General features: G+C 39.6%; 1 protein-coding gene across 1 annotated transcript; it reads left to right on the forward strand.

Moving 5' to 3' along the window:
* Nucleotides 1-2,255: 2,255 nt before the first annotated feature.
* On the forward strand, nucleotides 2,256-5,494 carry LOC112282666 (IMP-specific 5'-nucleotidase 1). Its single transcript, XM_024520587.3, has one exon. The coding sequence runs from the start codon at nucleotides 2,948-2,950 to the stop codon at nucleotides 4,700-4,702; it is 1,755 nt and encodes a 584-aa protein (XP_024376355.1). The 5' UTR covers nucleotides 2,256-2,947; the 3' UTR covers nucleotides 4,703-5,494.
* Nucleotides 5,495-13,784: the final 8,290 nt, after the last annotated feature.

The raw sequence follows: 13,784 nt of genomic DNA on the forward strand, positions 1-13,784 counted from the left end.
GGTTAAAAGCTCCATGATTCCTCGAACTTCAGTCAATCGTAGAGACTTATAAACCTCCGATGGATTGTACTAGAATAATGACTTCTGCTCGGCGTGTAAGTTTGTGGAGAAGGACAAGGATAAGAAGAATACTGGACGAACTTATGTTTGACGATATCGAGCATTGGTTTTCTTTTTCCTTTTCTCTTTTTTGTGGAGTTTCGATACTAGATGATTTCCTACTGCTTTAGCTGCAAAGCTGCATGGGGTTGTACGAGCATGCAACTCTTTCAGTCCCGGCAGCCTCCTCCACCACCACCAAATTTCATTCCATTCGAATCGTTTGATCAAGTCCGGAATCCCAATGCCAAACTTGCTGATCAAGATCATCTGTGGAACCCTGAAAGAATACGAATCCATGCAGGTCATTCCAGGCTCAATAGAGGTGGTGCGGAAGTCGTCTTACCAATTTTTGCATGAATCATTCCCCCATTTCCTCGAACGCATGCAAGATAACATTCCTATTACCATTTTCCATCCCTTCGAACAAGTGAATCTTTCCATCTCTTGTCTTCCCCCAGCAGATTTTTTGTAGATAGGCGCGCATCCGCCATGACTTGGAAAGTCGCGTTAGCACGTGCCCCCGTATCTGATCGGAATTTCTTCGAGCATCCTTAGCTGTTGCTGCAGCGATGTATAGCCGCGAAGCTGTGGTTTATAATTGGAACCTGGGTTCGCGCAAATCGGTTGCGAATTACCCAAGCTTGATTCACGGTGAGTTACATTGACAATCCTAATCTCTGTGCATCCTCATGATAAGCAGGAACTTGGAATGTTGAGAAGCACCTTCGACGATTCGAAACTTCATGAACAGGAATCCAGGTTTCAGGTTGTGCAGAATCCTCAGCTGTTTGGGTTGCCGCAGCTCAACTCTCTTGTTTATGCTTTATTTAGCAGCACAAGTTCTGTGAGCAAATGGGTCAGCTGGCTGTCTCCGGCAACTTTATCCAACCAGTCGACAATTCTAATCATTCCCAGCCTTCTGTTCGAGCGGAAAGACGTTCATAAATATCAAGGTGAAATATCAGATTGATCCTTTTCTAACTGAATAAAATAAGAATAAAATGCATATGAGTTCACCTTTTGTGACAATCCTAACCATCGAAACTTGAGGAGTGTTATGAAATCAGCATCACAACAATGTCCAATCCCTACAACAGGGATGATTCGTATAACTCCAAAACAAATAGAAACATCCACTATCCAGCACAGATTTACTGAAAAATACTTCACACCCAAATAGCGTGGCTAAACTAGTCATAAACGAATTCACAACTCTTTAACAACAGCAGATCAAGAAGTTAACTTTTGAGACAAGAAGTTCACAATAATCTTTACATAATCCCGCACAACTACAGCTAATAACAACAAAAGTTGGACCACCATACTAATTTAAGCAGAATTGTTTCACTACTCTGCTCTTTTTTGATTTCCCAAGACAGAAAATATCACGCTAAAACTCAACTACCCACACTTCTTCTTCATCTTCTTCTTTTTAGATCTGCGCCTCTGGATGTCAAAAGCCTTCTGAGATTTGCCACGGAAGCTGGACATAGTGCTTCCCCGGGATGCTCCGGCGGAGTGTGAACTGATTCATGAAGGGAGACGAGTGACCACGACCAAGCACCACAACTCCCCTTCGAAGACAACAAAAAGATCATATGAGTGGGCCCCACATGTTTCGTACGATAGTCTTCAGTGACATTTCATCCTTGTTGCTTTCGGAGGGTCATGCAAAGCGGTAGCTTTGCTCTTTAATAGGCTCGTGCTCATCTCGAATTTTCCTACGTCGATCCCACTGAGAGAATCCATTTATTTCATTCGTGGAAGTTTGTTCTCGAATGTCGAGCTATCTCAATTTCCGGTCAACAGTGAAAGGGTTTGTAATTTATTTTTAAAAAAATTCACTGCGTTTGAAGGAAATAAATGTATATTAATGTGTATTTTTGAAGTGAGATTGTGAAACATGTGGACGAGTCAGAATATTGCACATGTGAGTTGAGAAAGGACCCATACCTGTCGATTGGTTAAATAACAATGCCAGTGTAATATAGGAAAGCATCTTGACGAATGGAAGATATCATTGAGAAAGAACAATGATGATCATGCATTTTCTTTTCATTCTTGCTCTCCGAGATTGCTCAACGTTGATGTAAACTGCGCTTGTATAAAGCCATTGGGTGCGGACCAAGAAGAGATATGTTTTGCTTTCTTGCACAATAATTTTCTGGAACTGTAAGACGACGTCCGTCCTTGACTCATCCGACGAAGTGCCACGCTCATCGATTGGCCTGTCGGAGGTCAACTTCCCGCTGCACCCACAAGTAGTGACACGCTCGACCGCGGCAGCATCTGGGAGGAATCAGTGAAGTGAGAGATGGGGAATGGTCACGAACTCAGCCGCGATTAGACGCTCTGCGACGAATATCCAAACGTTCAGTTGGCCACCCTCACGAGACCCACGTTCGTCATCCTGGCCGTAGCAGACAATTCCTCAGTACCGTGTTGGAGTGGTCCGATGTGGCGTGGTAATCTGGAGAAAGGGAAATCATCGGACAGGAATTCGGTGGAGTGGAATGATAAAGAGCCCCGCGCATCCCCGCTACTCTCATAATAGGAAGCCGCATTGGCATGCAGGAAGCCCATGTCTTTCATCTGAACGAGCCACTTGAGGATTCCCAGAGCTTAGACGTAAGAGTATGAGATCAAGCAATTGTTGTCAGAGTGAGTCAATGGGGTACAACGTTTCTGTAGAGGGTGGTGATGTCCGACATGCAGCAGTGTCTCCTATTCGCAGTGTACATCCTCTGAAGGACTAAGTTAACTAGAGTGATAGGAGGTTAGATTTGTGGAGTGGTTGTGATCTTCGCTCGTGATCGTTAGAGCTTGCTGTTCTGTCGTTGGTGCAATGGCACAAACACAGTACTTGTTGCATCCCTCCGGAGTTTTCGCCACTGGCACCAGGCAAGTGGGAGGTTTATCAAGGGGTTTGGGTGCGGAGAAAACCTTGCTTAAGTTTTGCGATGACGCTTCGCTCGTTGTGGCTGCTGCTCCGCAGCCGCTGCGATCGTCCGCCCGCTACCGTGCTAGGATTCGGGGTGAAGCGAGTGGTATGTCTGAGTCCGCTACACTCACGATTCCTGATGTTGCCACCCAGAATGGACGTATTGGCAATGCCGCGGTTCACGTGGTTCGCGAGGGAGATGGATTTGACCAGCTCATGAGCATCGCGGCACGGCCAGTGGTGGAGCAGAAAACTGAGTCTGCTTGGGTGTCTCAGGTAGCCACAAAGCAGGAAAGTGAACATGGGCAAGCGCTTCCGGTGGAGGCTGCCAGAACTTCAAGACATTCGTCGAATTCATCCTTCAATGGCTTTAAGACAGCAGCTCAGACGTCGGTTGTGGAGCAGGAGCTGTCGCTGGATCAAAAGCAGGAGATTGTGAGCAAGGGCGGAATGCCCCGGTGGGATATGCTGCTGAGCACCGAAGCGCTCGAGGAAGCTCACTTGTTCCGCGCCTCCAGTGTGACGGACGCACACGTTCTGCGAAGGAAGGGACGTCTCAAAGAGCAAGATGGACTCATCGAGTTCATCATCTCGATGCACAGCACGCATTCGCCCTACCAGGTAATGGAGAAGGTGGAACGGTGGGTGCGGGAACATGTGGCGGACCCCAACCGCAGCACGTTGAACCGGCTCATTCCAAACTTGGGACCGCGGTTTCATACGCCTCTACCTTTGGTGCGAGCGCTCCGTGAGTACGACGAATTTGCATCCCTCTCTCGGCGTAAATACGTTCCTCCGAACTTCGCCGAGGTTCGACATGTTATCAACATGGCGCAAGTGCACGCCATAGCTGAGAAACTGTCGCTCATCACCTTCGATGCTGACGGGACTCTTTACGCTGACGGTCACCATATCGAGGGTGACAACAAGATGATCGGGCACATCATCAACCTGATGCGCGAGGGCGTTCAGGTTGCCATTGTTACTGCAGCAGGCTACCCTGGTGACGCTGCTAAATTTGAGAAACGGTTGGCGGGACTGTTGGACGCCTTCAAGGAGCTTCAACTCCCACCTTACGTGACGAAATTTTTTCGTGTGATGGGGGGTGAATGCAATTACCTTCTGCGCGTGAATGCGCAGTACAGGCTGGAATTTATCCACGACGAGCTCTGGCAATCGCCTGACATGCTCGCTTGGAAGGAAGAGGACATCAAAGATCTCCTGGACAACGCGGAAAAGGCTCTAAGAGCCGCGGCCTCGAGGCTGCGCGTCCCGATCAACATCGTGCGCAAGCCTCGAGCCGTGGGCGCGGTGCCGAAGGACCCCATCATTTACGAGGTGCTGGAGGAGATGACGCTCACCGTCCAAATGCAGCTCATGCAATCCGGCCTTCCGTTCTGCGCCTTCAACGGGGGCAACGACGTCTTCGTAGATGTCGGCAACAAATCTGTGGGCCTCAGGGCACTCATGAAGTACCTCGGTACCAAATGTTGCGAAACCCTGCACGTCGGGGACCGCTTCACCGCGAGCGGCAACGACTTGGCCACTCGCTCTCAGTGCTCCATCCTCTGGGTTGCCAATCCGGAAGAAACTGCCTTCTTCGCACGTCTCCTATTGCGTGACATTCGACAAGCCAAGCTTAACCAGTATATCGAATGAGCAAACCATCTCGAAAGCTACAATCATCGATTAGTCATCGTTACTAAAATCAACGTCCCTTTCCGCAAGCTTAGATGTCGACAAAACCCTGTACAATTGAGCACTATACGACGATCCACGGGACATCGACTCATGTACAAGAAACCGATCCGTAGAGTGAAAACGTTAGCTGTGAGATAAGAAAAAACAACAACAGGTCGCCACAATCAAGTTAACCTCGCCAACTGATACAGTGTTGTGGTTCTCTTTGCTTTTGCTTACAACCCGTGAAGTAGTGAAGCTGCAGTGGACAGTGTTTAGTTCAAGCTCTACAGCTGCAACTGAGAAATAACTGGCACCCAGTAATCCAACACAAAGGATTCAGATAAAGGGCTTGCATTCCACATATATATATATATATATATACATTGTACGAGGTCGGATCTGCCAAGGCACCCAGGCTGATCGAACATGAAAAATGTATATCATGAGGTTATCGATCACGAAAATTATACAAACAAAAATCAGATCTTTAGTGTTCACGCTCGTCTTGACGTGATTCCGAAGATATTGTCATCGTAGTCGTCGTTCGAGCTCTGTTGTGCATAGATTTGCGAAAATTTGTGCCGAAAAAGTTTGAAAATAGTTGGGTTAATGGTGTTGAGAGTGTTACATTCTTAATGTCTCTCAAGGATGTGACACAATGGCGCTTATCATATTCAACCAGGCGATGTGGTGTACTAGCTAAATACTGCTTTTTGTTTATTTGAGTTTGTATTCAATATTTTGATGTTGTAATAGAATTGTAAAGTATACTGTTGTTGTTGTGGTGTCATTTATCCTTTATGAAACATTAAATGTTTTATTTGTGTCTTGCATCAACTAACAATTGTTGAAACCAAATAGTTTTTCTTTTACATTTGTTTCAATGCATGTAATTGTTTTTGCTACAAATAAGACACTTGTGGATTGTTGTTGTTGTTGTTGTTGTTTAACTATGCTATTGTTCTATTATCCAAAATAAATATTATTTTTTGTAAATTTTTTGTACTAAAAAAATGTTGTTAGTCTACTTTATGTTCATGGAATGTCTACCAAAGTGCAATTTAGATGCAAAATAACTTTAAAATATTTTCTCATTGTTTTTAAAAATATCTAATAATATTATTTTGATTTTATTACATATTAGCACATGGTACTAATTTCAAATATAAGATTAATTTTCATAGCTATAATTTTTTATATTAATAAATATGTTATTAATTTTTATAGCACATTTTCTTTTACTTATTTATTAATAAGTTTTATTAATCTTATTTTATTAATAGACTTATAGTTTTTTATATTAAATTGCTAAAATAATTATTTAATGTATTAAATTTTTTTCACAATAATTGTTCATATGACAATCATAATTAATAAAAAAATAAAAGATTTAAATTTAAAAAATAATTTAAAAAATGTTAAATATATATTTAAAAAATAACTTATTAAAACGACACCTTCCAAACCATGGGATGATTCATTTAGTCCTATCTCATTCTACCCCCACATTCCATCATCATCTTCTATGAGACAGCTTGTTTTTTATACATGATCTTCTTTACTTGACATAGTATCCAAAAGTGTACAAGGCACCCTTGTCAATCAATCTACAAAAAAGACCATGAGTACCATTTTGAAGAATTAGTGATCAAATGACTTATTAAAGAATATTGTTATTAGAAGTTTTGCTAAGATAAAAAAAACAAGCTGATCTGCAATCATACTTTCTTGTATTATCTTAATGTTGTTATGATATAGTCTAAATATAATAGGGTATGGATAAGATATTTGTATTATTGACATATAGGAATATATAGTTAGAACCATAGAAGTTTCTAGAATTGGGGTTGGGTTAATGGACCAAGTAGGATCCACTATGGAACATTCTAAAAAGAGTTTAGGGTGGTTATCTAGGTAGAGTCTACCATAGAACCTTCTAGAAGGAATTTAAAGTAGTCATTTAAGTAGAATCCATCATCTAGGAACATTCTAGAAAGTCCAGGGTCGTAGAACAAAATATAAATAGGACTGGCCAGGGCCTTTTGGGGTATTTAGTCAAGTATGGCTTTGGATCCTTTCACTTAATACATTTGAATTTTGTATTTTCCTGTTTTATTTTGTTCTATTCCAATTAGAGTTGCTTAGTTTTGTCTTCTTTATACTATTTTGTTTAGTTTTGTTTAGTTTTGTTTTAGTCTAGTTTGTCCTACCTTATGATGAAATTTTATGTTATTGTAGATTAGAATGATCTTAGACACTTCAGATAGACCAATCATATTTCATTGGTATTAGAGCAAGTATTAGACTATTTTTTTGGTAGTGTTTTCATAGTCATCATCTAATCCAAGGTCAGTCATTGTAATCACACTAGATATTATGTTGAGGCTACCACGAGCTACTCTTAAAAAGTCAATTGAGAGGTGAGAAGGCATTATAATAGTAGAATCCAACGGAGAAATTACAACATGGAAGATATAGCAAAGCAATCCCAAATGGAGGCTCAAATATAGCACCTCTTAGGCCAGATAGCTACTTTGCAAGGGCAGATAAAAGCCTCAAAGATAAAAGAGTTGTCATTTGTTAGGCTAAAATTGAGTAAGCCTAGTACATACTGTAGGACTTCAAGTCAAGAAGATGTATGTCAATCACTCTTCAATATGCGACAATACTTTCAACAATTTGGAGCAAATACTATTGAAAGAATTAAGTATACAAGTAGTTATTTAAGAAATGTGGCAGCCATTTGGTAGCAACATTGAATTCACGATGGATTTTTTGATTAGAAGGAGTTTGAGATCAAGTTTAGGAATCAATTTCGGCCCATTAATATAGAAAAGATAGCATGGAATCAGTTGGTAAATCTTACATAATTTAGGTCAATGCAAGATTATGTCTCTTGATTCAAATTCTTATGTCTTCAAATTAACAATATTTCAAAGGCAAAGATGATGGATTGATTCTTACGAGGTTTGAAACCTGAGGTCTAGCAAGAGATAGAACTAAGGGATCGACAAACATTCAAAGAGACAATTCAGATTATAAAGAGGTTGGATATTATAGATTTTAAAAATCAAGGAGTATGATTTATAGCACAAAGTCCTATGCCACTATCTAATACCATAGTGCAACAACCAATACCAATGGAGATTGATGTCCTACAAGGATCATTGACACCACAACGATGAAAAATATTGGTATAAAAAGGATTGTGTTTTAATTGTTGAGAGCCAAGCCATCAAATTGGAGGTTCTCTTAAATGTCAAAATTCAAGTACCAACAAAACAAAGTGGGTTCATAGTCTCAAAACTCACCAAGTTGATAATAAGACAGAACATGAAAATGAAGCTCCCTAGTAAAGGCGTTGAGGGCCAATACTTGACATAACTACTATCTCTCAAAGACAAATGTCATGGCTTTAAATAACTATAAAAATTATTCATTGATATATCTATCGGGACTACTAAGAGGACAACCATGTCGAATGCTTGTAGATTGTGGTTCTACAAAAAATTGCATCTCAATTAAAATTACCGACTGACTTAGAATTAAAATTAAGATAATCAAAGAAAGAAGTATATACCTTACAAATAATCAAGAGAATTCATTGACTGAGACATATAAAGAAGAAACCTTAAGGTTGACTAACACCTATTGTCAAGGACATACACTAAAAATTTGTAGAAGATTCTAGAGAAGCTTTGTAGTTTGTAGAAGCTACTTGAGAAGCTTCCTAGCTCGTAGAAGCTACTTAAAAAGCTTCCTAGCTTGTGGAAGCTGCTTGAGAAGCTTCCTAATTTGTAGAAGCTACTTGACAAGCTTCCTAGCTTGTAGTATATATAGGAGCCGAGAGTGAGGGGATCCTCAATCTTGACAACACACCTCTTGGAGCTCTAGCTCACCTCTCTAGTGTTATTCTTGTACTCATCTGATTAATCTACTTCTTCACAATTCTTTTTGAGCTTTTTGTTTAGATTTCTTATCTATATTCTAAATTCATGATAGTTTGTCAAGACTACACTCATCTTTCATATCAGAGCTAGTTCCTTCTTGTTAGAGTGTGGATTATTCCACTGCTTGAAGGTGCTAGCATTTTAGAGGTTGCGGATTATCCTCTTCTAAACTGATATTTCTTCTATTATAATATTGGAGTCTTATCTTTCTTGGAGAGAGTGGATTATTCCTCTTCTTCAAGGTTTTAAGGCATTTTAGAGATTGCATAGTATCCTCTTCTAAACCAATATTGCCTTCTTGTAGAGTCATTTCTTTTCTTCTCTTAAAATGGTCGGAGGTTAAGATATTAATATGACTGAAAGTTCAGAGTCGAAGAATGCTCTTATGAATGCTATTGCTACATTATTACAAAGAACTGCAGAGATTGAAGGAATCATTGTAAGACTTTATAATGATGGAGCATCTGGGATGGCACAATCGAGGATTCACCAGCGTCAAGCTTCAGCACCAAGAGAAGCAGCTTTGCCTCTAGTTCAACAAGGATCGTTGGTCTTACAATGAAAGAAGCTCCAAATTAGCCTTTCACATAAGTTTAATGGTATGCGTTCCAAGTTTTAAGATTTTGTCAATCAAATTGGATTTATAACACCTTTACAATTCGAGCGCTATCCGATGGTAGAGGCACGTGTTGGACTAGTTGGAACTTTGTTCACGAGGCAAGGTCTATCATGGTTTGCTCCTTTGTTTGAGAAAAGATCATCAATTTTGAACAACTTTGAAAAAAAATTGGAGGCGTTTGCGGAAGTATTTGGCAAACATGATAAGGCACGATGGACTACAACAAAGATCCGGTCACTATGATAAGAGGCATGCTCCACGTCAATCTACGCATCAAATTTCAGATAATTAGCGTGCAACATCAACTAGAACAAGAAAGCATTGATGAGTCAATTTTATTGGGATTTGAAGGAGGACGTGAAGGATTTGTGATTATCTCTTCTCGATCTACAAATGCTCAACAAAGCCATTAGCTAAGCTGTGAAGTGCGATAACCATCTGTTCCAACATTGCTAAGATCAACGCTCAAAACAACATACGGCTCATTACCTTCCAACTATGTTAGCAAGTAGCCTAAATTCACATTCAGAGGTAGAAGACATACAAATTGTTGTAGTACGTGTCAAATCCCTAACTCTAGAAGAAAAAAAATAGTGTATGGAAGAAGGACTATGCTTATATTGCGGTGAAAAAGGCCACAGAGCTGGAAATTGCTCCAAGAAGCAAAATCGATGCATTGTCAAGACCAGAGGTGCGTTTGTTTAGAAAAACGAAGGACAATAGGAACCATGTCGCTAGACAATTCAATACCATAACAACAATCAAGTTCCTCTCTTTTTGCTCAGCCTGCCTATTGCTTTACCATTTCTCTATCTTTTGGCCCTCAAAAACTAAAAACCTTGGCGTTATTAGATTCAAGAGCATTTGCTTGTTTTTAAGACAAAGAATTTGCTAAGCATCATGAGATTCTTCTAGTACAAAAATCTAAATCCGTTCACATAGAAATAATCGATGGATGACCTTTATTGTCTAGTAATATAATCCATGAATCAAAACCTATAGAGGTGACGTTTAAAGACCATAGTAGTTATATTATTTTCAATATTATTAGAATCCCGTCAAACTCTATTATTCTTGGTCTTTCTTGGTTAGAAATGCATAACCAATCCATAGATTGGAGGTTATGAAGGATGACATTTTGTATAGAATATTCCAAGAGTAAGCCTGTTAGAAGATCCCAAATCAAAAAATTCTTATTTATTGGAGCAAGAGCGTTTGTAACATCATCCAAGGAAGGCATAGCATTTGTCATTTATGCGACTCCAACTAGCAGAGAAAAGATTTTGATAGTAAATATACCAGAGCAATAAAAGGATTTTGAAGACGTATTTCAATAGAAGAATGCCGACATGCTACCAAAGCATCGATTATATGATTGTGCCATAGACTTGCAGGAAGGAGCACAACCACTTTTTGGCTCAATCTATAATTTGTCGCAAACGGAGTTAGCGGAGTTGCAAAAGTACATTGATAAGAATCTAGCCAAGAACTTCATTTGTCATTCGAAGTCACCACTTGGGACATCAATCTTATTTGTGAAGAAGAAAGATGGCTCGTTGTAGATGTACGTGGATTATCAAGGTCTCAACAAGGTGACAAAGAAGAATCGTTATCCATTATCCTTGATATCAGATCTTTTAGAGTAACTTGGGCATACAAGGATCTTTAAAAAGGTTGATCTAAGGGGAGCTTACAACCTCGTGCAAATCAAGGAAGGAGACGAATGGAAGACAACTTTCTGTACAAGGTATGGCCATTTTGAATATAATGTCATGCCTTTCGGTCTTACTAATGCTCTCGCGGTCTTTCAACACATGATGAATGACATCTTTCAGGAGCACCTTGACGATTTTGTTGTCATCTATCTAGATGATATTTTGTCATTTTCCAGGAACGTAGAAGAGCATGAGAAATACGTTTGTCTCGTCCTTGAAAAATTCTACTAGCGAGGACTTTACGCCAAGTTAGAAAAGTACTTATTTAACCAAATTGAGATGGAATTTTTGGGATTCATTGCAACTACGGAAGCTTGAAGATAGATCCTAAGAAGGTAGAAGCAATTGTATCATAAAAAGTTTCAAAGATGATTAGAGATGTACAATGTTTTCTTGACTTTGCTAACTTCTATCGGATCTTCATCAAGAATTATTCTCAAGTTGCTGCTTCGCTCACTCGATTGATATGTAAAAACAAGCTCGAATAGGGACCTCTAGCGAAAAAAGTATTTCAAGATCTTAAGACGGCATTTACTATGGCTCCAATCTTGGTACATCCAGAATTTACAAAGACCTTCTATTTGGAGACCGATACTTCAGATTTTGTTATGGAAGTTGTACTTTTGCAGATAGATGCAGACAAGAAGCTTCATCCGATTGCATTCTACTCTTGAAAGTTTTTTGCTGCCAAGATCAACTATGAGATCCACGATAAAAAAACTTCTTGCGATAGTGGATTTTTCCAAGAGTGGCATCACTTTCTCAAAGGAGCTACATATTCGGTGACTATATACATGAATCACAAGAATTTGGAGTATTTCATGTCGACTTGGGTTCTGAATCGTCATCAAGCTTGATGGAATATGTTGCTATCCAGGTTTGACTTTGTTATTACTTATCGGCCTGGGAAGCAACATGGACTATCCGATGTATTATCAAGGAGATCGTATCTAGTGCCAAAGGTTAGAGAAGTAGCGTTTGATCAACAATGTACAATATTGTTGAAATTGAAACAATTCAGGCTTTACTCTACTATAGTGCCAATTGATGGTAACTTCTTCAACGAGGTACATATTGCAACTATTGGAGATTATGTAGCCCTTGATATCATGCAACGTGTCAATAATGACAAGTTTAAGGTAGAAGGAGATCTTTTATACTTTGAAGAATGGTTGTATATTCCAAAGGGACCAACATGACTCCGAGTTCTCTAATCTTGATACGACTTTCTAGCTCTGGGACATTTTGGATTCAATAAGACCTTGGAACTTATTCCTGAGATTTTTGGTGGCCCCAAATGTAGAAGGATGTCAAGGATTTTGTCCTCTCCTGTGACATTTGCTCAAGATTCAAGAACCCTCGACATCATCCTTATGGTCTTCTTTAGCTATTGCATATTTCACCTCATCCATGGTCTTCAATTTCTATGGACTTCATTATGGACCTGTCGCCATCAAATTCATTTGACAACATCTTTGTTGTGGTAGATCGGCTTACAAAGATGTCACACTTTGTCCCTTGCAACAAAACATCGTCATGCAAAGACACAATAAGGCTCTTCTTTGATAGTGTGTATGGATATTATGGTTTACCAAATGATATTATGTCAGATCGAGGAACCCAATTCGTATCAAAGTTCTGGAGATCTCTCTTTCAGATATTGAAGGTGGATATCAAGCTTTCTTTGGCTTTCCATTTTCAAATTGACGACCAAACGGGATGAATGAATCAAACTTTGAAGCAGTATTTATGATGCAGCATCAACTATGAGCAAGATGATTAGACTGCATATCTATCATTAGCCGAATTTGCATATAATAACACCCTTCATGTGTCGACTCAACAAACACCATTCTTTTCCAACTATGGGTATCATCCAAAGCTTGATTTATTGAGTCCGTCAACCAATAACAACTTGGTAGCTGAAGGATTTGTGAAACAACTATCGGAGCTTCAAACTACATTGAAGCTTCAATTACAAACTGCCCAAGAAGCTTACAAGGCGTCCGCAAACAAATTTCAAAATCAAGCAACTACTTTCAAAATTGGAGATAAAATATGGCTACTTCGATAGAATATCAAAACCAAGCAGTTATGTGATAAGTTGGACTACTAGAGATTGGGACCATTTGTCATCCAGAAGCAAATCAATGTAGTGGCATACCATCTGGGGTAACCGGTTCTTATGAATGTACATCCAGTCTTTCATGTTTCTTTGTTGGAGCCTTATCTAGAGTCGTCTTTTCTTAAAAGAATGCAATGTCCACCACCTAGTATTGAAATTGAGAACCATGAGGAATACGAGGTAAAAAAGATATTAGATTCACAGCGTAAGTGGATAAAATTCGATTACTTAGTGCATTGGAGTGGCTATGATATCAATGAGCGCACATGAGAACCAACGAAAAATCTCATCAATACATCACAAAAGATATAGGAGTTTCATCGACACTATCCTCAAAAACCTAAGCCCTTTCGATGAAAGTTTTTTAGTGAAGTTCCTTCTCCTTAAAGTCTCTTAATCCTTGGCCTTACAAAGAAGGAGGAGAAGGAACCTTTAAAAGACATAGTTAGAGACTATAAATCTGTAACCTGAGCCCATTCTTCCATGTTTAGTGCTTGTATTTTTTGGTCTGATATGGATAGCCAAGAAACAGATACCATACCAGTCATGTCTTCTCAACCGAGTATCTCACGAAGACAACCCCGAGATGAAGAACCGCCTGTACCACAAAGACAATGGAGGATACTTAGTAACAGGTCGCTAGTGATTT

The sequence above is a fragment of the Physcomitrium patens genome, chromosome 5 (genome assembly GCF_059467195.1).
Source record: "Physcomitrium patens ecotype Gransden chromosome 5, ASM5946719v1, whole genome shotgun sequence".
In the NCBI taxonomy this organism is placed as follows: domain Eukaryota; kingdom Viridiplantae; phylum Streptophyta; class Bryopsida; order Funariales; family Funariaceae; genus Physcomitrium; species Physcomitrium patens.

What these genes read in the sequence shown, in the direction of transcription:
- LOC112282666 (XM_024520587.3), top strand. Translation starts at nt 2,948, where the DNA reads ATGGCACAAACACAGTACTTGTTGCATCCCTCCGGAGTTTTCGCCACT.